This window comes from Dermochelys coriacea, chromosome 4 (assembly GCF_009764565.3).
Source record: "Dermochelys coriacea isolate rDerCor1 chromosome 4, rDerCor1.pri.v4, whole genome shotgun sequence".
Classification (NCBI taxonomy): Eukaryota; Metazoa; Chordata; order Testudines; family Dermochelyidae; genus Dermochelys; species Dermochelys coriacea.
Window position 1 is genome coordinate 46194901 of NC_050071.1, and position 25487 is coordinate 46220387.

Here is a 25487-nt window from a genome sequence, read left to right on the forward strand (position 1 = left end):
CCTTTTTATTTTCCCCCACCCACCACTATCAGTATTCAATTACATAATACATTTTAACGTTTAACCCCTCATTATTGGGGCAGGGAAAGAATAAAGAAACAATAGAACTTTGCTGTTTAAGTCTTCCAGAGGATTCAGTTGACAAAATGGGCTTATTGACATTCCATCTTGCTATGCAAGTTATCAAATAATTAAAAACTTCAAAAAAACGTTTAAAACTAAATTGAGACATAACCTTTTGACACTTAATGGATAATCTTGGGAAGGGGAAATGTTTGTATTGAAACGATACTTTGTTTAAAAACGTTGCTGCTCCTGAGAAACCAGATTCATCTCATGACTTTGCTGGTCAGATTAACTTGTTGCACATAACAAAGGAGGAATGGCGGATCTGAGTCATACAGAGATTCACTCTTGCTGTGACTTAAAATATTAAAGTTTTTTGATTAAATTTTTTTTTATTGGCTATGGGAGAAGAGGGAAGTACAGTTGATTTCACTTTTAAATTCAGCAACATTTCTAGATGAGGGCTATGTTTATTACTGTAAGGAGGTTGCGATATAGGGAATTGTTTGTCAAGCCATAGAAGGAAAAAAAATTAAATTTGATTCTAAGCAAACATTTAACCTCACATCAATTTGAAAAGAGGTACCTGATTCATTTGCACTATTATGAATGCTAGCATTGTGCAGAAATAATGCCTTACCTATTTTACTCCCCACACATTTAGGTTAATAAGGTTTCCAAATGTTCCACTTTATGCTGAACCAAATAAAAAAGCGCTTTTCCCAAACCCCTAATTACAAAAAAAGCTACAAGGCAAGCTAATTGCAGTATGGCCAGCTGTAAAGTTAGTTTCATGCCAGGCTTAGCGCTCAGCAACAGAGGAGTCATAAGTATAGCAGTAAGAACCCAAACCCACCCCTTGTGTTTTATTGGTATGAAACCATTCGTTTTTTTTTTAAGCTTTACCTTTCCTTGTGCAGATTGACCAAGCAATCTCTTTGATTATGACTGGTGTATTTTGTCAACATGTAGGCTAGTTAAACTTTTGTAAAGTTGCCTGGAATGCCATTTGTTAGGGTATAAACACACAAATCGAAATGAAGGGTTTATTCGTGTCATGTGTGCAAATCTTTATTATTTTAAAAATTTGAAAAAAATTGTCATTACATTTGTAAAATCTTGTACAGAAGATTTTTCACTATGTGCCTAGCTTTGGTGTCCATTCAGCTAAAATTTAAAAAAAAAGGTGCATGACAAGAAACCGATAGGATCAGAGATAAAAAGTATATGTAGAGATGACTATTTTATATTACTTGGCCCAAACCTGTATTTATTTTCCCCCTTTTCTGAAGTATTTATAAAGATCTAGTTGAAGACAGCTGTATTTTTTTGTTAAAATATTTAGTAGAATTGTGCCTTTTTGTCTGTATGTGAATAAATGCTGTACATTTTGCAATAGACTGGCAGTGTTCAATTTTAAAATCCCCACTTTTGTCCATTCTGTTCAGGTTTATATACTGTATTCATTGCCATGATATCTAAGCAAAGTTAAAATAAACATCCTGCATATATGTACATGCTTAACTTTAAGCATATAGGCTGTCTCATTGCTGTAAGCTCATGTGCTTTAAGCACATTTGTGTTTCCAGGATTTGGACCATTGTGATCAACAATTGTCATGTTTGGTGCCCAGTCATTATATATATATTTAGCTTATCCAGTAATGAAATGCTATTACTATATGAAATTTAGCTTATCCAGTAATGAAATGCTATTATTATTATTATATGTCTAGAGTGATATGATTGTAATACTTACTCAGTGCTTGCCATATCTTCTCTCTTATTCATAGCATTAGTAGTTGAAGTTTTTGAAACTGGAAGGTGCCTGAGGTGCTTGCAAGACCAAGATATAGCTCATTCTTCCCTGTATTGGCTCTAGAGTGCCAACAGTAGTAAAACATTATTTAATTGTTAAAGGTCAGAGTATGACCTCTCCTTTATTCATTTTTGGTGAACAATTTCTTAAACAAGTAATTTTTCTGAAATCAGTGAATCTACCTGTGATTATTTGTTCAGCAGTGTTAGTAAAGGGCTGACACACTGGCCTACAGTAAGTTGCTAAAATGGAGTATAAACTTAAAAAAAAAAAATACATACCAGATTCCCTTCTAAGTCACTTTGCTATCTTTGCTGTCCAAAACTGCACTTTGAACTTTAAATCATCTTAGGTTTGCTTTATGGAACAAGTGAAAGGCAAATAGAAATCTTCATAAAAGTTTGGCAGTTTGGTTAAAATAGCCAAAAATCTACAGAATGCAGAAATGTAGTTTTGTTATAAACAGAAAGAGGCCTATTTCTTTACATTTTACAAGTGTACCTCTGAATGTTTCTGTATGTGGAATGTTACATATCCATGATCTCTTACTGGTACAGTGGCAAGTTCACCAAATCATTTATGTAACTTACTGTATGTTGGGTATGTAACTTACTGTATGGGCTTCCACATATTCAGGTTTGTTACAGGCTGTTCATTACAGCCTCCTCTAGAACACAACTCTAATCCCTAGAGCAGGTTGCCTGTGCAACCTTAATTCAACCCCCTTCTGTAAATGCATTAAGAATTAGTCTTTAATTACAGGGTTACACCCTATTTTCTCCCCCAGAACCTCTGCCTCATTCAGTGCACAGACTGGATGGTGTTCACTTTATGAACAGCTATTCAATATTTTATTCTATTCATTGTTCAATGTATGGCCCCATGCCTTATTTACTGCACATTATTCAAACTCTATTCTGAAGACAAATTATTAATTTCCTCCTGGGCCATGGAGCTCATCGCTAACAGTATCTGTGTTTCACATAAAATGATGAATTTATTATTTGCACAGCATCCCTATGAGATGGAGGTATTACCCCCATTTTATAAATGGAGAACTAAGGCAGAGATAAATTAAGGTAAAAAGTATCCACTAATTTTGGGTACCCAATGTAAGACTTCATTTTTCAGAGTATTTAATGTTATTATACAGCACTTTATATGTTCAAAGAAGATGCTCCCATTGACTTCAGTAACAGCTGTGAGTCCTCAGCACTAATAAAAAAAAAATCAGACCTCAGGATCTTAAGTCAGGCAGCCAGAACACAAGGGACACACAATTAGGATGTGTCTACACAGCAGTTAAACAACTATGGCTGGCCTGAGTCAGTCAGTTGGGGGCTCAGGCTGTGGGGCTGTAAAATTGTGGTGTAGACATTTGTGGGAACCCACAGCTCTGGGCTCCAGCCCAAGCCTGAACGTTTAGCTGTAATTTTACAGCCCCACAAGTTGGAGTCTATATACCTTCTGACTGTTCAACAGCCTCCTCTAGAACACAGCCATTTAATCGCTAGAGCAGGTCCATTTTGTACCTTTAGAGCACACAGGAGAGAGAGGCTCCCTGCTCTCAACTCCAATGCCTGGACCCACCACAACCCAGGGCATCCAGAAATTGCAATTGCAAGGAAAATCATGCTCAGGGAAGATGGAATCTTTAGAAAATTAAACTGTTTTAGGAAGTCTCTACTGAGCATGTATGAATTGAGGTTTTTTCAGTCTTATGCCTTGGTCAAATTTGGACAGATTTTTAAGGGCAAGGCAGAAGACACATGCCTGACACAAAGGCTACCCTCTACTAAATTTCAACTTCCTGCACGGGGGTGCTAGAGTCATTCTCAAAGTCAACAAATCCTGACAATCTTAATATCAGCAAAATGTACCCAGCCCTAGCCTTGTTTTTGAAAATGGCTGAATTGTTTTGGCTGAAACTTTCCAAAAAGTTTAGCAGGGTTATAAAGCAACTGAAAACAGGGTCTTATAAAGGGAATTGTCAAACAACCTTTATAAGGCAGTACAGCCTATAATTATGATGTCAATATATGTGTTAATTTCCCTCAGTAATAAAAGAGCTGTAATCAACACACCATTTTGAACTGAAAGCTGGGGATGCTTGCAGTTTGAACAGCAGTATCAACCCAGACCTTTTTGGTTTGTATTAGTTGCCTCTATTCTTTTATAGCTTCATACCTCAACTGCATATTCCCTAAATGTAAGCTATTTTACAAGTTCCAATATATCACCAGTACGCAACCTCAGGCAAAATGTGCACAGAAGGGGCAATTGTATCTCTCTGATTCATGATGTACAGCCTGTGGTCTGAGCATTAGAAATCACCCCTTCTTGACCCACGCCAGCCTCTGCATTGATGAGAAATGGCTCAAGTAGTGCTGAGTCGTTCTCTAGCTTGGATTTATTGGTCATCATCTGTGGAACTGTAAACATTTCAATAAGCCATCTTTAATTTACTAGAACCAGAGAATGCTTTTTTCTCATTAAATACATCATATTCCTTTGATTTTAGGACCTTCTTTCAATTTTACTCCCATCTGTTGCTGATTGTGGCAATAAAATAGAGTGATATGAGAAAACAGGTGGCTTTTCTCTTGTATGAAGATGGGCTTTTAGGAATTCAGTATATGAATTGCAGCACTGTGATGTGACAAGGACAGAAGATTAAAGCAGATACTGTAAAATTTGCATATTTAGTAAAAAGTAGCTCTGTATGAGAGGACCAGCTGAAGTGCTCAGGCTCCCTGGTTTAAATGCAAACAGACAGACAGCAAGTGAGGTATTCTCAGTGAGGGGCCACAGGTTTTCAAATTAACTTTCTCTTTTGCTTTAGTGTCTAGGTTTTTAGTGATATTTATGGCATGCTGCAAGCCTTGCCTATTATTTGGGAACAAATATTCACTGGAGATATGTGGTGGCTAATAAGGTATAAGAAGAAACAGGAAGGTGGATCCATGCATACTTGAAAACCAACTTTGAGTAATAGGTTCACAGAGCCAGCCCTCCCTTGTTATAAATCGGGCTTGGCACTGGGATACATCAAACTGAGGAAGTGATTGATTAAAACTATGCTCCGCAGCAGGAGACAGCTGTAGTTATTCTTTCTTAAGTACAGTTTTTTTCTTAGATTATTAAATGAGGAGAATTATCCTTGGTTATGGAAGTTGTCTTAACTGACAGACTCTGTGGGCAGGAGAGACTCCTACCTCAAGTGACTGACAGTCTGGTTCTGCCCCAAAGATGCAAGCAGGCTGAAGACCCACTGTAAAAATCTATGCATCTTTTTCAAAGAAAGGAAATTTTCAGGTAAGCATGGATGAATTATCAGTCCAAATAAATTTAAGTTTCATTGTCCTTTATATTGTAAATATGTTAAGAGGGAGGAGAAAATATACAGTATTGTGAAAACCTTCAAATAAACACACAAGAAATTAAAATCACTTACTTCAGACAATGGACTTCCAAGATCTGTCAAATGAATTTTCAAATGTTATATATGCTTAAAGAGAAAACAGTTAAGAGTCTAATATACTAACTTTCCTTCAAAAGCCCTTTATAGAATAATTGCATAGAATTTGCCATCCTCAAAGCAAAAAGGACAAAATGTAATCTAAAGAGAGTCCTTGAACCCTTATTTTGTGGAATTAAAATGAATATTTTGATCTGAAAGAGTAAAGGGGGGTAACATAATTGCTACATATTCTTCTGTATGACTTTGCCTAGCCTGTTGTACAGTGTTGCTGCTAGGAATAACAGTTGCCACAGGTTCCCATGCATGTGCATACCAGGAAAAGAAGCTGATCACAGAGGTAAGGCACAACTGTGAAGTAGTAATTAGAGTAAGAAGTACAACTGGGAAGAACCTGGAGTACCAGAGACCACATTAGTATCTACATTTTACTATTTTCAATGGGTATCATGGAGGAAACAAACTGAAAAAACCCACAAATACTGTACTGCACAACACTGAAAGTCAAGGCAAAACTACCACATACACCCACTATTTGAAACTCAGGACATAACTAGTTTCTCAGTTTCATTCACCAAAGAGGATGCAGCCCATTCCTTCCCATGCACACAATCTGTTTAGAAAGTACATAAATTATTACATTGCACTTGTACATTAAGAAAATGTCATACAAAATATAATTAAACAAATCATTTGTACATACAGAGTAGAGGTGTTTATAATTGTCAGCACATTGGTATACATTTCTTTAATACTACTTTGTCATGATTGCCATTAAATCAAAAAAACCCACACTATGCACAGTACGCTTGTAATTTTACATTGATGAATGTGGGCTTCATTTTACATAAGAGGTCATTATATTATTTTGCATATTCTCATTCCTGTATTTACTGTGAGCTTTTTTCCCCATGTGCAAACAGAATGGAAAATGTTCATGCAAATTACACAAGTATGCCTATGCGCTATAGGCTTTAATGCTCCAATTCTGTATTTCTCTGACAGATTTTCCAATTCTTAAGTGGTGTGAATGAACAAAGTATATTTTTTAAATATTTTCTAGATCCACCATGGAGGCAGCTTTTTTTCTCTGCACAGTAATCACATTGAGCTGCAAGTAAAAACAAACAGTCAATAGTTTCACTATTCTACGAAAATCTCAAGAAGTAAAATGTCATGGAGGAGACGGAATAAACACAAATAACTGAGATTTTGGATACTTGAAAGAATTCTCAATATATGCCCATGGTTGTGACCCTATTTCACTTACAAAGGAGTTTTGAATGACGGAGGATTGGGTAATAGAGGTTGTGCTGTAGTAAAATAAAATGCATGAAACGAAGAATTCAAATTATTTTAAAATAATGCAATGTCTGTCTAAAGGATTGCATTTTAGTGGTGATTTTTCAGTGTTGCACCCCTCTTTTATGGGTATTAGACTATTAAGTAAAAACCAATCACTGACTATTTAATAGAAATATTACATTTTATAGATAGTGTCTTTCATCCTGAAATGGCTACACGATACTTTATATACTTACTGCATCACTGAAATGCAAACCTTTGTGGTAGGGGACAACAGCTAAGGGAACAAGTAACGCATAGCAAATTGTACAACAGTAGTCAGATGAAATTGGGTCACAGTTACAAGGGGAAACTCCTAATCTTAAGAAAAGGTATGTGGGATCTTTAATGTTGAAACAGTAGACAGGACAGATTAAACATTTGCAATATTTGTATTCAGGACATAATTTGCAGTGGGGCCATTTGAGTTTCAAATTTTCTTTCTTCCTGACACTCACTGCAAAGATGAAGCAAACAAAACTATGTATTTTCCATGCTGTTCATTTCTGATTATCCCTGTCTATCAGACTGCAGTTCTCCTATCATCTTTGGACCTAACAAATCTATCTTTTCCATCCACTGCTTGCCCACTAATAAGTAGTAATGCACTCCAGAGGGTTGCACTCCAGACAATCTTAGAGGGAGTAACATTCAAGACTACTGAAGTGTAGTAAACAGTTCAATTTGGGAGCACAATGCTAATGAGCAAGGGATGGTATAACTGTTCCATGTACAGGATCGTTTTCCTGCTAACTGTTTACAGCTAGGTAATTTTTGCCTTGTGATTCTAAAGTAGTTAATGTTATTACTGGACGGGATGTGTGTGCATGGAGGGCATTCTGGTGCTGGATCAACATCAAACTCTTTTAATCTGTAAAACTGCCTTCCTGACTGTGTAATTTGTCTAAAATGTATCATGACTGCTTCTTGGAACAGCTTGTCCTGGAACCAACAAGGGCAGAGTCAATTCTTGATTTAGTCCTAAGTGGAGCACAGAATCTACTCCAAGAGGCGAATATAGCTAAAACCTCAGTAATAGCGACCATAATGTAATTAAAGTTAACATCCTTGTAGGGGGAAAAATGACAAAGAAACCCACCACAGTAGTATTTAACTTCAAAAACGGGATTACACAAAAAAGAGGATGCTAGTTAAACAGAAATTAAAAGGAACAGTCACAAGGGTGAAATGCCTGAAAACTGCATGGAAACTATTTAAAACCACCATAATAGCGGCTCAAACAAAATGTATACTCCAAATTAAAAAAAACAAAACAAAAAACAGAACCAAAAAAAAAAAGCCACTGTGGCCAAATGGCAGAGTAAAAGATGCAGTTAGAGACAAAAAGACATCTTTTAAAAATTGGAAGTCAAATTCTAGTGAAGAAAATAGAAAGGAGCATAAACTCTGGCAAATCAAGTCAATAAATTTTATAAAGCAGGCAAAGAAAATTTGAAAAACATCTAGGAAAAGACACAAAAACTAATGGCCAAAATTTTTTTTAAAGTACATCAGAAGAAGGAAGCCTGCCAAGCAACCAGTGGTGCCACTGGACAATTGAGGTGCTAAAGAAGCAGTCAAGGAAGACAAGGCTGTTGAGGAGAAACTGAATGAATTCTTTACATTGGTCTTCACTGCAGAGGATATAGGGGAGATACCTAAAAAGAATGGTTCATGTGTAGGTGACAAATCTGAGGCATCGACCCCGACTGAGTTATCTGTCAGTAGAGGTGGTTTTGGAACAAACTAATAAATTAAACAGTAATAAGTCACCATGACTAGATGATAATTCAGCCAAGAGTTCTAAAGGAACTCAAATACAAAATTGCAAAACTGTGGTATGTAAACTATCACTTAAATCAATCTCTTTGCCAGAAGAGTGGAGGATAGCTAATAGCTAAAATAACACTGACTTTTAAAAAAAGTTCAAGAGGCGATCCTGGCAATTATAGGCGACTAAGCCTAATGTCAGTAACAGGCAAATGGGTTGAAACTATGCAAAAAAAACCAAACGATCAGACATGTAGATAAATATATTGGAAAAGAGTCAGGAAGGCTTTTGTACAAGGAAATCATGCCTCACCAATCTAATCAAGGAAATCATGCCTCACAACTCTGAGAGGATCAACGAACGTAGACAATGGTAAGCCTGTTGTTCTAGTTGCTTGGACTTTTAGAAAGTCTTTGACAAGGTCCCTCGTCAAAGGATCTTAAGCAAAGTACACAGTTATAGGATAAGAGGGAAGGTCCTCATCGATCAGTAAATGGCTAAAAGACATGAAAGAAAGTGGTCAGTTTTCACAATGGAGAGAAGTAAATAACAGGGTCCTGCAAAGATTTTTACTGGGACCTGTATTGTTCAACGTATTCATAAATGAGCTGGAAAAGGGAGTGAAGAGTGAGGTGGCAAAATTTGCAGATGATATAAAATTACTCAAGATAGTTAAGTGTGAAGCTTACTGTGAAGAGTTACAAAGAGATCTCACAAAACTGGGTAACTTGGCAACAAATGGCAGATGAAATCCAATGCTGATAAATGAGAAGTAATGCATACTGGAAAACATAATCCCACCTATACATACAAAATGATAGGGTCTAACTAGCTGTTACCACTCAAGACTGAGATCTTGGAGTCATTGTGGATAGTTCTTCATAAACATCTGCTCAACGTGCAGCAGCAGTCAAAAAAGCTAACAATGTTAGGAACCATTAGGAAAGGGATAAAGAAGACTGAAAATATTATGCCACTACATAAATCCATGATACACCTATACCTTAAATACTGCATGCATGCAGTTGTGGTTGCCCCATCTCAAAAAAGGTAAATTAGAATGGGGAAAAGTTCGGAGAAGAGCAAAAGAACAAAAAATGATTGAGGTATGGAACAGCTTCCATACGAGGAGAAATTAAAATGACTGAGACTACATCTTGGAAAACATGACTAAGGGGAGAGGATATGACAGAGGTCTAAAAAATCATGATTGGTATGGAGAAAGTAAATAAGGAAGTGTTATTTATCCCTTCACATAACATAAGAACTGGGGGGGGGGTCACCCAATGAAATTATCAGGCAGTAGGTTTGAAACAAAAAAAGGAAATTATTTCTTCACACAACACACAGTCAACATGTTGAACTTGTTGCCATGGGATGTTCTAAAGGCCAAAAGCATAATTGGGTTTAAAAAAGAATTAGATAAGTTCATGGAGGATAGGTCCATCAATGGCTATTAGTCAAGATGGTCAGGGACACTACCTCATGCCCTGGATGTCTCTTAACCTCCAACTGACAGAAGCTGGGACTGGATGGTGGGACAGATTATTCAATAATTGCCCTGTTCTGTACATTCACTATGAGGCATCTGGCAGTGCTCACTGTCAGAGAAAGGATACTGGACTACATGGACCATTGGTTTGACCCAATGTTGCTGTTCTTACGTCTTCTCCCCAAAATTATGAACTGTGTGAGGGAGAATCACTCTCCTCCCCAAACACCACCACACGCTTCTTTTTTAAGTTATTTACTTTTATGGAGGGAGACTGAAAATTGTAACCTAAAAGTAAGAGGGTGTATGATAGAACTGAGTAGACACAGAACACGATTAAAAATTTCCCCTCCTTTGACATTCCACCTTGTCTTTTTTTCCAGTATGAGATATCTGTCAACTAGTTGGGACCTAGAAATTCCTGACCCGCAACTGTGTCTGTCTTAAACTAGCTTCAACTGCCTAAAAAAAGCCTAGACAGAGTTCCATAGCTATGAAATGAAGACATATTTGTCTTCTGAATCAGAATGAGATTCTACAGGTGCCAGTCTGTGGGAGCTAGCACAACATCTGTATTTTATTACTATGAAGCCATCATTTCTAATGAATACAGCCTTACTGGTCAATTTGCAAGGGAGCTGGATCAGCTGTTCTGTGTAATCAGTGGTGATAGGTATTTAAACTTTATAGATTATTCCCTCATTCTGATCTTGTTTCAGTTTTGCACAGACTTAATAAGTGGGTTCCTTCCTTTGTTGCAAAGGATTACTAAAAACTCAAATGCTTTCATTAATATGCCGACAACCACATAAACAGAGTTTACATCTAATTTCCACAAACATATTACATGAAAGCACTGGATTTTCAGTGATGTGCCCAAGTGAAGTATTTCACTCATTCATAACGGTCAGAAGCTTGGAGTGTAGTTAAATATTCTGAAATGACACATTTTGCCAAGTTAGAACTGTATAGTTGTTTGTATCAGCTACTTTACTACATATAACAAACAAACAAACACACACCTCTACCCTAGGGAGATTCCAAAACAACATTTTTTCTTGTAACATTCAAAGACCTCGTTATGCAGCTGTAATAAGGTTGCTTTCTGATTACAGTTTTGTACCTGTTGAGATGCTGTAGCTGCCCTCTGTTCTGCCTGTGTTAGTCGCCTTTGAAGTCTGTTGACTTTTTCTTGATGCTCCATCATTAATTTTTCATTCTGTATAAAAGTGAAAGATCTTATTACAACTGTGAGTTTCATATATATTGCAGTGAGAAAACTTTGAGCAAATGGAGTTTGGACAATGCCAAATATTGGAACTATTTACCATCTACAAGACAGGAAATAATATACGCATGTGATTCCGAATAATTTCCAGGTTTCAGAGTGGTAGCCGTGTTAGTCTGTATCAGCAAAAAGAACGAGGAGTACTTGTGGCACCTTAGAGCTGCTGCTGCTGCTAGCAGAAAGGAAATTATTGTATAAGAAATTTTCCATTCTTCAACCTAGCATCTCTCACAATTATGATACACATGGGAAATAGCAAGCAGTGAACAGGAGTAGGGAGGGTCAGAAAAGTGAACATAAGAAATAGGAAAGACATTCTTTCTGAACTGCTCAAATAGCCAGGTTATGTCTGGACCACTACCTGCAGCACCTTCCTGCCAACAGGGGAGCTGCTAACAGGGAGTTTCCCAGGTGAAGGAGGAGTAAATACGGGACCGCTGGGGTAAGTGGCTGTCTGTAATGTGTGTTTGTGTTTGGGGGTTAGGTGCTGAGCTTGCCTGTCGGTTTGTTTATTTGAAGGACCATGTGCTGTGGCCGGCAGTTGAAAGCTGTGAGCTTCTAAACAAGGTTTGAAATCTAGAAGCCTCTGTTCATTGGCCGAGCCTTAGTCAGGAGTGGGGCTATGAAGGACACCAGGGCTTTATCAAGCAGTGAACACGAGACGAGGGGCCGCTAACAGGGAGTTTCGAGAGGGAGTTTGGAAGGGGAGTGGGAAGGGGGCAAGATACACTTTCCATTCTTTAAAATCTTTACACTAAACTATAATCAAAACTTCTCGATTTAAACAAAAACAATGATTGTACCCACTTCCTGATTTAAACAAAAACCCTATAATTAACCTAGGTAACTGTAGGAGAAAATGCAGGCAGAAGCCCAGCAGCAGAGTGGAGGCTATTCTGTTTATTGCACTCAGTGTAGCATGTATGATTACTTGCCCTGTGGATGGGTGGTGTACATGTGTGTTCGGTGCAAGGAGCTCCTGGCCCTCAGAGACCATGAACTGGAGCTAAGGGAGGCAGAGAGGTATGTTGATGAGGCTTTCGGGGACACTGTAGATTTGACCGACCTCTGGTCAGACAGCCCCTGCACTGTTAAGGAGGATGAAAGGTCCAGAAATGGAGAGCAGTCAACGGGAACAGAGGGAAACCTTCCCATAGTTTGGACCCTCCTTCCAGATGATGTTGGGGTATCCTCTCGCACTGAGGTTACCTCTCCGGGGGGGAGGGAACTCCAGACATTAGGAAAAGGCAGGTGTTAGTAATGGGACATTCGATCATTAGAAACATAGATAGCTGGGTTTGTGATGACCGGGAGAACTGTTTGGTGACTTGCCTGCCTGGTGCAAAGGTTGCGAACTCTCGAGGCATCTAGATAGACTTATGTGTAGTGCTGGAGAGGAGCCAGTGGTTGTGGTATATGTAGGTACCAATGACGTAGAGAAGGGTAGGAGAGACATCCTGGAGACCAAATTTAGGCTGCTAGGAAAAAGACTGAAATCCAGGACCTCTATGGTGGCATTCGCAGAAATGCTACCAGTTCCACGCGCAGGGCCACTTACACAGGCAGAACTTCAGTCTCAGTGCGTGGATGAGATGATGGTGTAGAGAGGAGGGGTTTAGATTTATTAGGAACTGGGGAAACTTTTGGGATAGAGTGGAACCTATACAGGAAGGATGGGCTCCACCTAAACCAAAATGGATCCAGACTACTGGCACTTAACATTAAAAAGGTTGCAGAGCAGTTTTTAAACTTAGAGATGGGGGAAAGCCAATTGCTGCAGAGGCGCATGTGGATCGGACAGAGACTTCTCTTAGAGGAGAGTCTATTGATAGAGATTCTCTAGGTTTTAGTCAGGAGGAGGGGATGAAAGAGGACAAAGTATGGGCCAGATCAGACGAGAAACATTCACATAAAGAATCCGACACATCAGAAAAGGGCAGACAAAAACAGTGACAAGTTTTTAAAGTGCTTGTACACAAATGCTAGAAGTCTAAATAATAAGATGGGTGAACAAGACTGCCTCGTGTTAAAGGAGGATATTGATATAATAGGAATCACAGAAACCTGGTGGAGTGAGGACAATCAATGGGACACAATCATTCTGGGGTACAAAATATATCGGAAGGACAGAACAGGTTGTGAGGAGGGGGGCACTATATGTGAATGAAAATGTAGAATCAAATGAAATAAAAATCTTAAATGAATCCACGTTCCATAGAATCTCTATGGATAGTAATTCTATGCTCTAATAAGAATATAACAGTAGGATCTATTATTGACCACCTGACCAAGACAGTGATAGTGACGATGAAACGCTAAGGGAGATTAGAGAGGCTATCAAAATAAATAACTCAATAATAGTGGGGGGTTTCAATTATCCCCATATTGACTGGGTACACGTCACTTCAGGACGAAATGCAGAGACAAATTTCTTGATACTTTAAATGACTGCTTCTTGGAGCAGCTGGTACAGGAACCCACAAGGGGAGAGGCAACTCTTGATCTAATCTTGAGTGAAGCGCAGGATCTGGTCCAAGAGGTAACTATAACAGGGCCGCTTGGAGATAGTGACCATAATTAACAACATCTAACGTTCCCGTGATGGGAAGAACACCTTAACAGCCCAACACTGCCCATGAACGAGCTGGAAATGATAAATTTAACAGCAACACCGGGACCAGACGGCATACACCCAAGAGTTCTGAAAGAACTCAAATGTGAAATTATGGAACTATTAACTATGCTTTGTAACCTATCCTTTAAATGAGCTACTGTACCCAATGACTGGAAGATAGCTAATGTAACGCCAATATTTAAAAAGGGCTCTAGAGTCTAACTTCAGTACCGGACAAATTAGTTGAAACAACAGAAAATAATAAAATTGTCAGACACACAGAAGAAAATAAATTGTTGCACAAAAGTCAACATGGTTTCTGTAAAGGGAGCTCATGTGTTACTAATCTATTAGAGTTCTTTGAGGGGGTCAACAAACATGTGGACAAGGGGGATCCAGTGGACATAGTGTACTTAGATTTCCAGAAAGCCTTTGACAAGGTCCCTCACCAAAGGCTCTTATGTAAATTAAGTTGTAATGGGATAAGAGGGAAGATCCTTTCATGGATTGAGAACTGCTTAAAAGACAGGGAGCAAAGGTTAGGAATAAATGGTTAACTTTCAAAATGGAGAGGGGTAACTAGTGATGTTCCCCAAGGGTCAGTCCTAGGACCATCCTATTCAACCTATTCATAAATGATCTGGAGAAACGGGTAATCAGCGAGGTAGCAAAGTTTGCAGATGATACTAAACTGCTCAAAAACAAAAGAACTACTTGTGGCACCTTACAGACTAACAAATTTATTTGAGCATAAGCTTTCGTGAGCTACAGCTCACTTCATTGGATGCATGCAGTGGAAAATACAGTGGGGAGATTTATATACACAGAGAACATGAAACAATGGGTGTTACTATACACACTGTAACAAGAGTGATCAGGTAAGGTGAGCTATTACCAGCAAGAGAGCCGGGGGGGGGGCGGAGGGGACCTTTTTTTTTTGTAGTGATAATCAAGGTGGGCCATTTCCAGCAGTTGACAAGAACGTCTGAGGAACAGTTGGGGGGAGGGGGGATAAACATGGAGAAAGTTTTACTTTGTGTAATGACCCATCCACTCCCAGTCTTTATTCAAGCCTAAGTTAATTGTATCCAGTTTACAAATTAATTCCAATTCAGCAGTCTCTTATTGGAGTCTGTTTTTGAAGTTTTTTTTTTTTTTATTAAGAATTCCCATTTTTAGGTCTGTGAGTGACCAAAGAGACGGAAGGTGTTCTCCGACTGGTTTTTGAATGTTATAATTCTTGACGTCTGATTTGTGTCCATTTATTCTTCTACGTAGAGACTGTCCAGTTTGGCCAATGTACATGGCAGAGGGGCATTGCTGGCACATGATGGCATATATCACATTGATAGATGCGCAGGTGAACGAGCCTCTGATAGTGTGGCTGATGTGACTAGGCCCTTTGATGGTGTCCCCTGAATAGATACGTGGACAGAGTTGGCAACGGGCTTTGTTGCAAAGATAGGTTCCAGGGTTAGTGGTTCTGTTGTGTGGTGTGTGGTTGCTGGTTAGTATTTGCTTCAGGTTGGGGCTATCTGTTAGCAAGGACTGGCCTGTCTCCCAAGGTCTGTGAGAGTGATGGGTCATCCTTCAGGATAGTTTGTAGATCCTTGACGATGCGTTGTAGAGGTTTTAGTTGGGTGCTGAAGGTGATGGCTACTGGCGTTCTGTTATTTTCTTTGTTGGGCTGTCCTGTAGTAGGTAACTTCTGGGTACTCTTCTGGATCTGTCAATCTGTTTCTTCACTTCAGCAGCTGGATATTGTAGTTGTAAGAATGCTTGATAGAGTTCTTGTAGGTGTTTGTCTCTGTCTGAGGGATTGGAGCAAATGTGGTTGTATCGTAGAGCTTGGCTGTAGACAATGGATCGTGTGGCGTGGTCTGGATGAAAGCTGGAGGCCCGTGCACGTTGGTGGAAGCACTCTATGTATAAGTCCAGTCTGTTGTTTCGACCTTCAGAAGGAGTCCACCCAGAATCCTTCTTTTTGTAGTCTTGGTAGGAAGGTCTCTGTGGGTTAGTATGTTGTTCAGAGGTGAGTTGGAAATATTCCTTGAGTCGGAGACGTAGAAAATAGGATTCTAGGTCACCATAGAACTGTATCATGTTTGTGGGGGTGGAGGGGCAGAAGGAGAGGCCCCAAGATAGGACAGATTCTTCTATTGGGCTAAGAGTATAGTTGGATAGATTAACAATATTGGGTTAAGGAACCACTGTTGTGGCCTCTTGTGGCATATAGTAGTTTAGATAGTTTAGTGTCCTTTTTCTTTTGTAGAGAAGCAGAGTGTGTGTTGTAAATGGCTTGTCTAGTTTTTGTAAAGTCCAGCCACGAGGAAGTTTGTATGGAAGGTTGTTTTTTTTATGAGAGTATCCAGTTTTGAGATCTCATTCTTAATCTTTCCCTGTTTGCTGTAGAGGTGTTGATCAGGTGGTTCTGCAGTTTCTTTGAGAGCGTGTGGCACAAGCTGTCAGCATAGTCTGTGTGGTATGTAGATTGTAATGGATTTTTTACTTTCAGTCCTTTTGGTATGATGTCCATCTGTTTGCATTTGGAAAGGAAGATGATGTCTGTCTGTATCTGTATGAGTTTTTTCATGAAGTTGATAGATTTCCACTCCATACGGCTAAATTCAGTGCCTTGTATAATGACAGGTTTCAGAGTAGCAGCCATGTTAGTCTGTATCCGCAAAAAGAAAAGGAGTACTTGTGGCACCTTAAAGACTAACATTTATTTGAGCATAAGCTTTTGTGAGTACAGCTCACTTCATCGGATGCATTCAGTGGAAAATACAGTGGGGAGATTAATATACACAGAGAACATGAAACAATGGGTGTTATCATACACACTGTAACGACAGTGATTAGGTAAGGTGAGCTACTACCAACAGGAGGGCGGGGGTGGGGGACCTTTTTTTTGTAGTGATAATCAAGGTGGGCCATTTTCAGCACTTGACAAGAACAATTACAATTAACAATTACAGACCTAAAAGTGGCAATTCCTCAGCAAAAAAAAACTTCAAAAACAGACTCCAAAGAGAGACTGCTGAATTGGAATTAATTTGCCAACTGGATACAATTAACTTAGGCTTGAATAAAGACTGGGAGTGGATGGGTCATTACACAAAGTAAAACTATTTCCCCATGTTATTCTCCCCCCCCCCACCCCAGCTGTTCCTCAGATGTGTCTGAGTTGTGGCACTGCACGCTGTGGCCTGTGAGCTATGCCTTGCTGTGATTATGATTAGCCACTAAAGACTGGGTAAAGAGGTGAATCAGAAGGAAAAGGCTTTGTCATGCTAAGGACTTTGATTTTTTGGAGGAAAATTCATTTAGGTTTCCTTGGAAACTTCTGCTCCAGATTTTCTCCTCCTGCCAAAGTAACACTTCCTTCTTGGATAACCTTGGTGCTGGTAGCAACTAACAGACTCCGGTGCTGGTTTTGATAGAGAGGACAGAGACCTCTCTGCAGTCTCAGCTACTAATTTCTCTAATGTTTCCCCTAACAGATCACTGGTAAATCTAGATGCACAAAATATCTATTTAGAGTGAGTGATGACTATTCACAGAAGTAACATGACATCCTTGTAGCGACCGAGTTAGAAGCCATTGCTCATCACAAATCACATCAAGGATTTGATCAAGACAGGACCCAAAACATTTCACTCTAGTCAAGGATCATACCCCTAGAAGATGAACCACTTGTTTATCATGAAGTAGGCTTATCTATTAAATAGATGAAAAACCTTTGGTCTGAATAGCTATAGCTGAAGTTTTGAAATTGCTGTGCAATGTTTCATTGCTCTTATGGTCTATGGGTCTTGCAACACTTTCTGAAGGTAAGACATCTCATTTGGATCTTCTGATGCCCTCAAAGGAGGCATCAACTGGAAAACACGTATCATAATAATGCCCAAAGGAAAATATATTATTAAGTTTCTTGGAGGCCAAGACTGACATCCTGTCATGGACAGAGAAGGTGGATGAGGTAATATTTTTTATTAAACTGACTTCTGTTGGCAAGAGAGAGAAATTTTCGAGCCAGAGAGAGCTCTTCTTCAGGTCTGGGAAAGATATTCCAAGCGTCACAGACAAATGCAAGATGGAACAAATTGTTTAGCATAAGTAGTTAGCACATATTCTAAGGGACTATTCAAGAAAGAATGGTCCCTTAGAATAGAATAAAAAGCCCCTTAACACCTCGAGTCATAGGACAAAAAGGGGGGTTAATGGGTTACAGATTTTTGTAATAAGCCATAAATCCTATGTCTTATTACAACAATCTGTAATCCTCTAACCCATCTTTTTTGTTCTAAAAAGGGTCTTGTCTTATATTTGCAGTCCTTTGTTGCCCCAGGAATTACCAGGAGGAGGCCAGAAGGCTTGAAAACAAAAACATTTTAGCTTCTCAGAAAACAGTTAAACAAATCTTAAAAAAAAAAAAAAAAAAAAAAAAAAAAAAATGGGACTAAGAAAAACTACTACCTTGGAGGCAGAAGATCCGACAGCAAGGAGGAGGGGTGTGGCTAGCACAGGTTGTGATGCAGCTTTCAGCTGCCTCCAGAAACAGCAGACAGAAGTGGTATAGTTCATACATATCAGAAATGTGGGAGATGCGGGGCTGCATAAAATGGAGGTTACTTATCTGTAACTGGAGGTGCTTTGAGATGGGTGGTCCCAGTCTGTATTTCGTAAGTGGGTATGCATGCGAACCATGTGCCTGAGTCGTTTTTAAAAAAAGTAGTGTCTGTTGGCCCACACATGTGCTCTCAACTGAGGGAATGAAAGGTGGTGCAGGCAGATTCCTCTCCAGTTTCCTATTTTCACCACAGTCGAAATAATTCACAGCAGAGGGAACGGAAGGAGTGTAGTAGAATACAGATTGGAACTACACATCTCAAAGAATCTCCAGTTACAGCTAAGTAATCTTCCTATCTTCTTTGAGTAATGATCCCAAAGTGTATTCCACATGGGAGATTAATAAGTAGTAGTCAAACAGAAGGTGGATGCCAGGACACAGAAGTGACAGTAGACTGTCGTACTGCTGTCCACACAGCTGAATCCATGGATGACTGGGACCAGACCATAATGCTTCATAAAGATATGCGAAGAGCTCCAAGTAGCTGCCCTACATATCTCTAGTATAGGTACATCATTTGCCCCCTGGTGGAATGAGCCCTCAAACCATGTGTGTGTGTGTACACACCTAACATCCACTTAGCTGCGCCAATATAGCTTGACCCCTTGATCGCTCTGCTATGAAAACAAACAGTTTAGGTTTCTTTCTAATGTCCTTTGTAGATAAAAGGCCAAAACACTTTGCATATCCAGAGAGCCTTCTCTCTTCCCCTGAAGCATTGGTTTTGGACAAAATACTGGTAAGTAGACTACCTGATTCTCATGAAATTCAGAAACTACTTTAGGGATGAATCTGGGGTGAGGGAATAATGAGATCTTTTCCTTATAGAAGATTGCAAATGGCAGGTCTGCCATGAGCGCTCCCAGCTCACTGACTCTTCTGGGTGATGTCATAGCTATTTGAAAGACCACCTTCATAGACAGATGGGCCACAGAGCATGTGACTAGAGGCTCAAAAGGGAGGTATAGTGAATGACGACAGGACAAAATTGAGGTCCCACTGAGGTGTGAACTTTACAAATGGTGGAAAGGATCTGAGAAGCACTCACAGAAATCTAGTTGTGACAGGATGAGTGAAGATCATATGGTTATCCACCAGAGGAGGGAAAGTGCTGATGACTGCTAAATGTACTTACACAGAACTGAGGGTGGGACCTGAAGACTTTGATGTAAGTAGATACTCTAAGGCTATGTCTACTTTGGTGTAATTTATGTCGGTGTAACTTATGTCATTCAGGGCTATGAATAATCCCCACCCCTGTAAATTATGCCAACTTGTGTAGATTGTGCTATGTCAGCGGGACAAGCTCTCCCATGGACACAACTACTGCCTCTCATGGAGGCAGGAGTTATTAAGCTGATGGAAAAGCTCTGTCCTGGCGGCTTGGAGTGTCTTCACCAGAAGTGCTACAGCGGTGCGGGCTGCAGGGATGCGCTGGTCGCCGCTTCCCACAGCTCCCATTCACCAGGAACGGCGAACTGTGGCCACTGGAAGCTGCAGGCAGCTATGCCTGTGGATGGTCAATGTAAACAAACTGTCTCGCGGCCCACCAGCGGATCACCCTGACGGGCCACAGGTCACCACTGTTCTAGAGAGTGCTATCCCAGATGTACTAGAAGTGTGACAAAGGCATATCTGTGTTCAAAGATGTCCATTAATTATTTAATAAGGCACACTCTTCAAACAAACCTTCCTTTACTTTTAATGTATAATGGAAGGCACATTAGTTTATTCATACCTATAGATATTATGTAAACTCTACCACTCATAGTATGGTAAGAACCCTACCTTTATTTACTGTGCTACTGCATAATGAATATAATAGGCCCACCTTTAAAAGGCATGCATGAATAAGATTAAATAATCTTTAAATAACATTTTCTGAGTCACCACACAATTTATATATTAGTAACAATGAAAGAGGATCTCTTCTTTCTCATGTTTTATGACTCGGGAGCAAAGTTAAAAGAGATTCTAAAATCTTCAGAGGCACTTATAAACTAACTATGTAACTCATCTGGATAAGGTTCAGTAAGATTCTACAATATGTGCATGTAGTTGTATCAAAGTAGTTCCCATGAGGGTCATTTTCTTACCTCAGCTATCTTTTCATTTGCCACTTCCAGCTGAGAAATCAGCTCTTGTGTATGAAGTTTCTGTCGACTCAGCACGCTTCTATCAATCAGACCAAAGAAGCTGATTAATGTACAGTAATGCATTTGTTATCCAAATAACTAACATTTAATAGATCCTTTCTTGAGGAAGTTTTCCTGGTTTAGTCCATTTTTAATTAGAATGTTGCTCACAATACACGCAGTCAGAAAATATCCCAACTCTAGCTTCTCAGAGATGTATTAAAAAGGGTGATGGCAAAGACTTGGTATATTTTTTGTGAAGACCAATAGCCCTTGGAGTTCTCTTCAACATAAATAATCACATTTTACAAATATAACATTAAGCACACTGAGTACACATACAAATTTTATTTGCAGTGTTCCCCGTTTACATGTTAATAAACTGAAAAGTCAACTAAATTAATGTTATATAATTAACCTAAAAAACCAAGCACATTGACCAATTCAGGGAAGTATCTCTCTTATGCACAGTCTGAAGTATAATTGCTCATTTTAATCTTTAAAAACGTAGACAGAGATATGGTAATACAACTTTGAGAGAAAGGTACAGTAGCATGATATAACTACAAATGTTTAGGTAAGACATTACTTAAGAGTAGAAGGAATTATGTAAATTGTAAGGTGGAAAAAGGATACAGGAAAAGGACAACAGCCATACACTCAAATGGAGAAAAGAGGCAGAAAGATAACTTTCAAACAGAAACTAATCAACTGGAAAACAACCTCTCCCCCAGAGGTAATTCCTGTTTTCTCTCCCGGATTGTTAAACTTCAGAGCATTTTGGAATAACTTGTTCTGTATGAAAAGTGCTTCTAAAAACACATTCTATTGTATTATAACTGGTCTTCAATGACCTCAAAAAGATTGTCTAAGAATCATAGAGTTTAAAGCCAGAAGGGATCACTAGATAATCTACTCTGACCACCTGTATATCACAGGCCACCAACACCACCCAGCACCAGAACACTAAAGATGAAATCAAAGTAAATGAGACCCACAGAAGATCAGAATATTCTGAGCCACAGGCAGAGAATAGGAGGGACTGAGGTGCACCAGTGCTCGAGATTAATGCAATGGCAGGGAATTAAGTGAAATATACCCATAATCCTGGCAAGTGACCCACCCCCACATGCTGCAGAGGAAGGCCAACCCCCGGTCCCCCCAGCATCACTGCCCATCTGACCTGAGGGAAAAGTCCTTCCTAACCTCACATATGGTGATCAGTTAGATCCTGGGCATGTCAGTAAGAACCAGCCAGCCAAGCACCTGAGAGAGAATGCTTGGTGCATCTCAGAGCCCTAGCCCTCTCTGCCCAGTGTCCTGTCTCCAGCCATGGAAATCCCTGAGGCTTCAGAAGAAAGATATAAAAAGCCCTTCCCAGAATGCATAGGTGTGGGAGGGAGATCCCTTCCTGACCCCCAATGGTGAGCAGCTGAAACCCTGAAGCATGAGCTTCAGGAAAATAAGACATAAATTAGAAGTGAGCCCCAGCACTGTTGAGCCCGGCCCCTCCCATCAAAAACAGCCCTGTCATACAACTGTGTTCACAAATTTGTACAGCTCCCTCTTACAGCTCCCCACAACTTCTGTAGGGAGTCTGTTCTAAAACCTGACCCTTCTGATGGTTACAAACTTTCTTCTAATTTTCTTGAATTTGTTCCTGTGCCAGCATCGTCCTTTAGTTTAAATAACTCTTCACTTTACCTGGTACACACCCCCCACCCCAATGTGTTTACATAGAACAATCATATTTCCCCTCATTATAACTGGTCTTTTTGCTAGACTAAACAATCCAAGCTCTTCCAGTGTCCTCTCATAATATAGAATGATCAGGGGAATAGAGGGCCTAATAGCTTTTCTCTGCAGCTGTTCTAGTTTAAATTCATCTTTCTTGAACAAGGGTGACTACAATTGTTTGTACACAGTGTTCCAAATGAGATCTTACCAGTGCCTTATACAATGGCATTAATACATCACTATCACTACTGGAAATGCCTCACCTAACACATCTTAGGATCACATTTGCCCTTTTCCCCCACAGCCACGTCACACTGGTGGCTCATGGTCTTCCTGTGATCGATCCACACAACCAGGTTTCTCTCTTCCTCCATTACAAACTCCCAGCTTGTAGCAGAAATTCTTATTATTAGACCCTAAGTGAATGACCTTGCACTTTGTAGTATTGAATTTCATCCCATTTTTGCCACTTCAGTCTTCCATATCTTTCCTGTACAATATTCCAATCCTCCTGTGTATTGATGCTGCCTCTCAACTTTGTATCAGCAGCAAATTTCATTAGCACACTTCCTAATTTTTGTGCCAAGGTCATTAATAAAGATATTGAACAAGTTTGGTCCCAGGACCGATCCTTGAGGAACTTCACTAGTAACCTCCCTCTAGTCCAATAATTCATCTTTCAGAACAGTCAGTAGCCTTCTCCCATTTAGCCAATTCCTTATCTACCCTAGAATGCTCGTACTGATCCACATTTTCTCTAATTTAACTAATGATTTCATGTCAAATGCTTTACTGAAGTTCACGTATATTAAATCTACTGTACTTCCCTTATCTTAAAAAAATCTGTTATTTTCTCAAAGGAGGAAATCAGGTTAGCCCACCAATCATGATCTACCTTTGGTAAATCCATATTGTATTACATCCCCTTTACCATTTACCTGTATGAATTTAATTATTCTTTCCTTCAGAATTTGTTCTAAAACCTTGAACTATTAAGGTCCGACTAACAAGTCTGTAATTGACTGCATCACACTTCTCCACTTTCTAATATAGGTATGATGTTAGCTATTCTTCAATCATATGGTACTATAACACCAAATAGATAGATTAATTAAAAATCTTTGCTACCAGACTAGCAATCTCATGTCCAGTTCTTTCAGTATTCTGGGATAGAAATTATCTGTTTCTCCCTGATTTGAGTTCATTACACTCAAGTTTTTCTTCCATCTCATATGTAGTAATTTCCATTTCTAGACACTGATTTCCATCAGCCCTACTGCCTTCATACACACATTCCATAGCACAATTGTTACTTAAAACTGAGGCAAAGTATTCATTTAGTTTTTGGGCCATATCTAGATAATCTTTAATTTCCCTCCCATCCACACTGCATAGCAGCCCCCTCTATGTATGTAGTTCAAAAACTTGTCTCTTTCACCAATAGAAGTTGGTCCAATAAAAGATGTTACTTCACCCACCTTATCTCTCTAATAACCTGGGACCAACATGGCTACAACACTGTAAAACATCTCTTATTATTTATTTTAATTTCCCTGGCAAGAGCTAATTCATCTTGACTTTTAGCAAGTATACTTCATTCTTACATTTTCCAACCTCCACAATGTAGCTTTCTTTACTTACTCCTAATAAGCTTTTTGAGGTAGCTGTTCATCTATCTGGGTCTGGAGCTTTTCCCTACAGGTTTTTTTCCCTTTTGCTTGGGATTTAAATCCTTGAGCTCTTTAATCCAGCTGTCTTTGTTAACTGCAGCAATTCCCTTAATTTCCCAAAGTCTGCCCTTTTGAAATCAAAACTCATAGTTGATTATCTGGTTTTGATTATCCTGCTATTTCATTGAAATCATGTAATCAACTCATGATCACTCGATCCAAGGTTATTTCCTACAACCAGCTCTTCTCTGATGTCCTCACTACTTACCAAGACTAAGACTAAAATGGCCATCACCTCTTGTTGGTTCAGTGATGATCTGATGAAGAAAACTGTCACCTTTCACATCCAGGAATAAGTGGGCTCTACCAGTATTAGCAGCATTATAATATATAATCTATATCCAGGAAGTTAAAGTCCCCTAACTATGACAATACTCAATAGTATTTATCACTCTAATATTAGAGAGTTCACTATCCATACCTGAATCTGGCCCTAGGGGTCTATGGCAGATCCTTAAAATTATCCCTACAGAACCTCTTTTACAGTCCTTTACCAAAGAGATTTTTGACCCAAACAGATTCTGTTTTGGCCTTACTATCAATTCATATTTCTTTACAGTTTATCACTTTGTTGATGTACAGCACTACCCCACCACCTTTACCTTTATTCTTATCTCTCCTAAGCAGAAAATACCTTTCAATTCTACTATTCCAGTCCTGGGTACTATTCCACTATTTTTATGTAATCCTTGTGTATCTTTTGATCTTCTGTAACAGTAGGTCCAGTTCCTCCATTTTATTGCTCAGACTCCTTGGATTCATGTACAATTATTTCAGTTGTTTCCCTAATACCTCAACCTGATTTTCTAGCTTGTGTTCCATTATCTCTTATTATATATTCATTTAGCTGATTTTCCTGCTCCTGTGTACTCAAGCCAGGCGTGGAGATGTCAGAAGTCTCTCCCAGCCTTCTCCCCTCATCTCCTAGTGTTTTTTTTTTTTTTTTTTTTTTTTTTTTTTAAGGAATAGGGTCTAGGAAGAGAAGACAACGATGGCTACTGAGGCAGCAGTAGAAATGATCCGAGGAGAGAAAAGTAAAAGATGGTTGGATGCAGAAGCTTGGGATGTACATCATCCTTGATGGGGTATTTGATGGAAGCTACGTATGCATGAACTATCACTAACTGTATGGGCTGTGTCTGTATTAAAATATAGCTAATATTAAACTACACACATACTGATAAAACAATTTTTTTTGAAAATAAGGAAATTGTTAATTTTAAATCATCAAACACCATCTTCTTAAATATCACTTTAAGGTCCAAAGAATAATTCTGAATTCAAAATACTAAATAAATCATTGAAAAATAATCTATTCCTTCTACACTTGTGTGATGAAGTGTGGAACCGGCACATTCAACAGCAAGGACTTTATCAGAGT

At 39.1% G+C, this 25487-nt stretch overlaps 1 protein-coding gene across 5 annotated transcripts in view; it reads right to left on the reverse strand.

Moving 5' to 3' along the window:
- Positions 1-1124: 1124 nt before the first annotated feature.
- Positions 1125-25487, reverse strand: part of SCLT1 (sodium channel and clathrin linker 1) — a 128300-nt gene continuing 103937 nt past the window's right edge. For 4 of the 5 annotated variants that reach the window (XM_038398134.2, XM_043513511.1, XM_038398136.2 and 1 more), the window contains 3 exons: positions 20601-20679; positions 11093-11188; positions 1125-6473 (listed from right to left, as the gene is read on the reverse strand). In XM_038398134.2, the coding sequence (XP_038254062.1) occupies positions 6411-6473; positions 11093-11188; positions 20601-20679 (238 nt within the window). In that variant the 3' untranslated portion in view covers positions 1125-6410. The remainder of the gene's footprint in view (positions 6474-11092; positions 11189-20600; positions 20680-25487) is intronic. The other variant, XR_006280947.1, reaches the window with a different exon arrangement.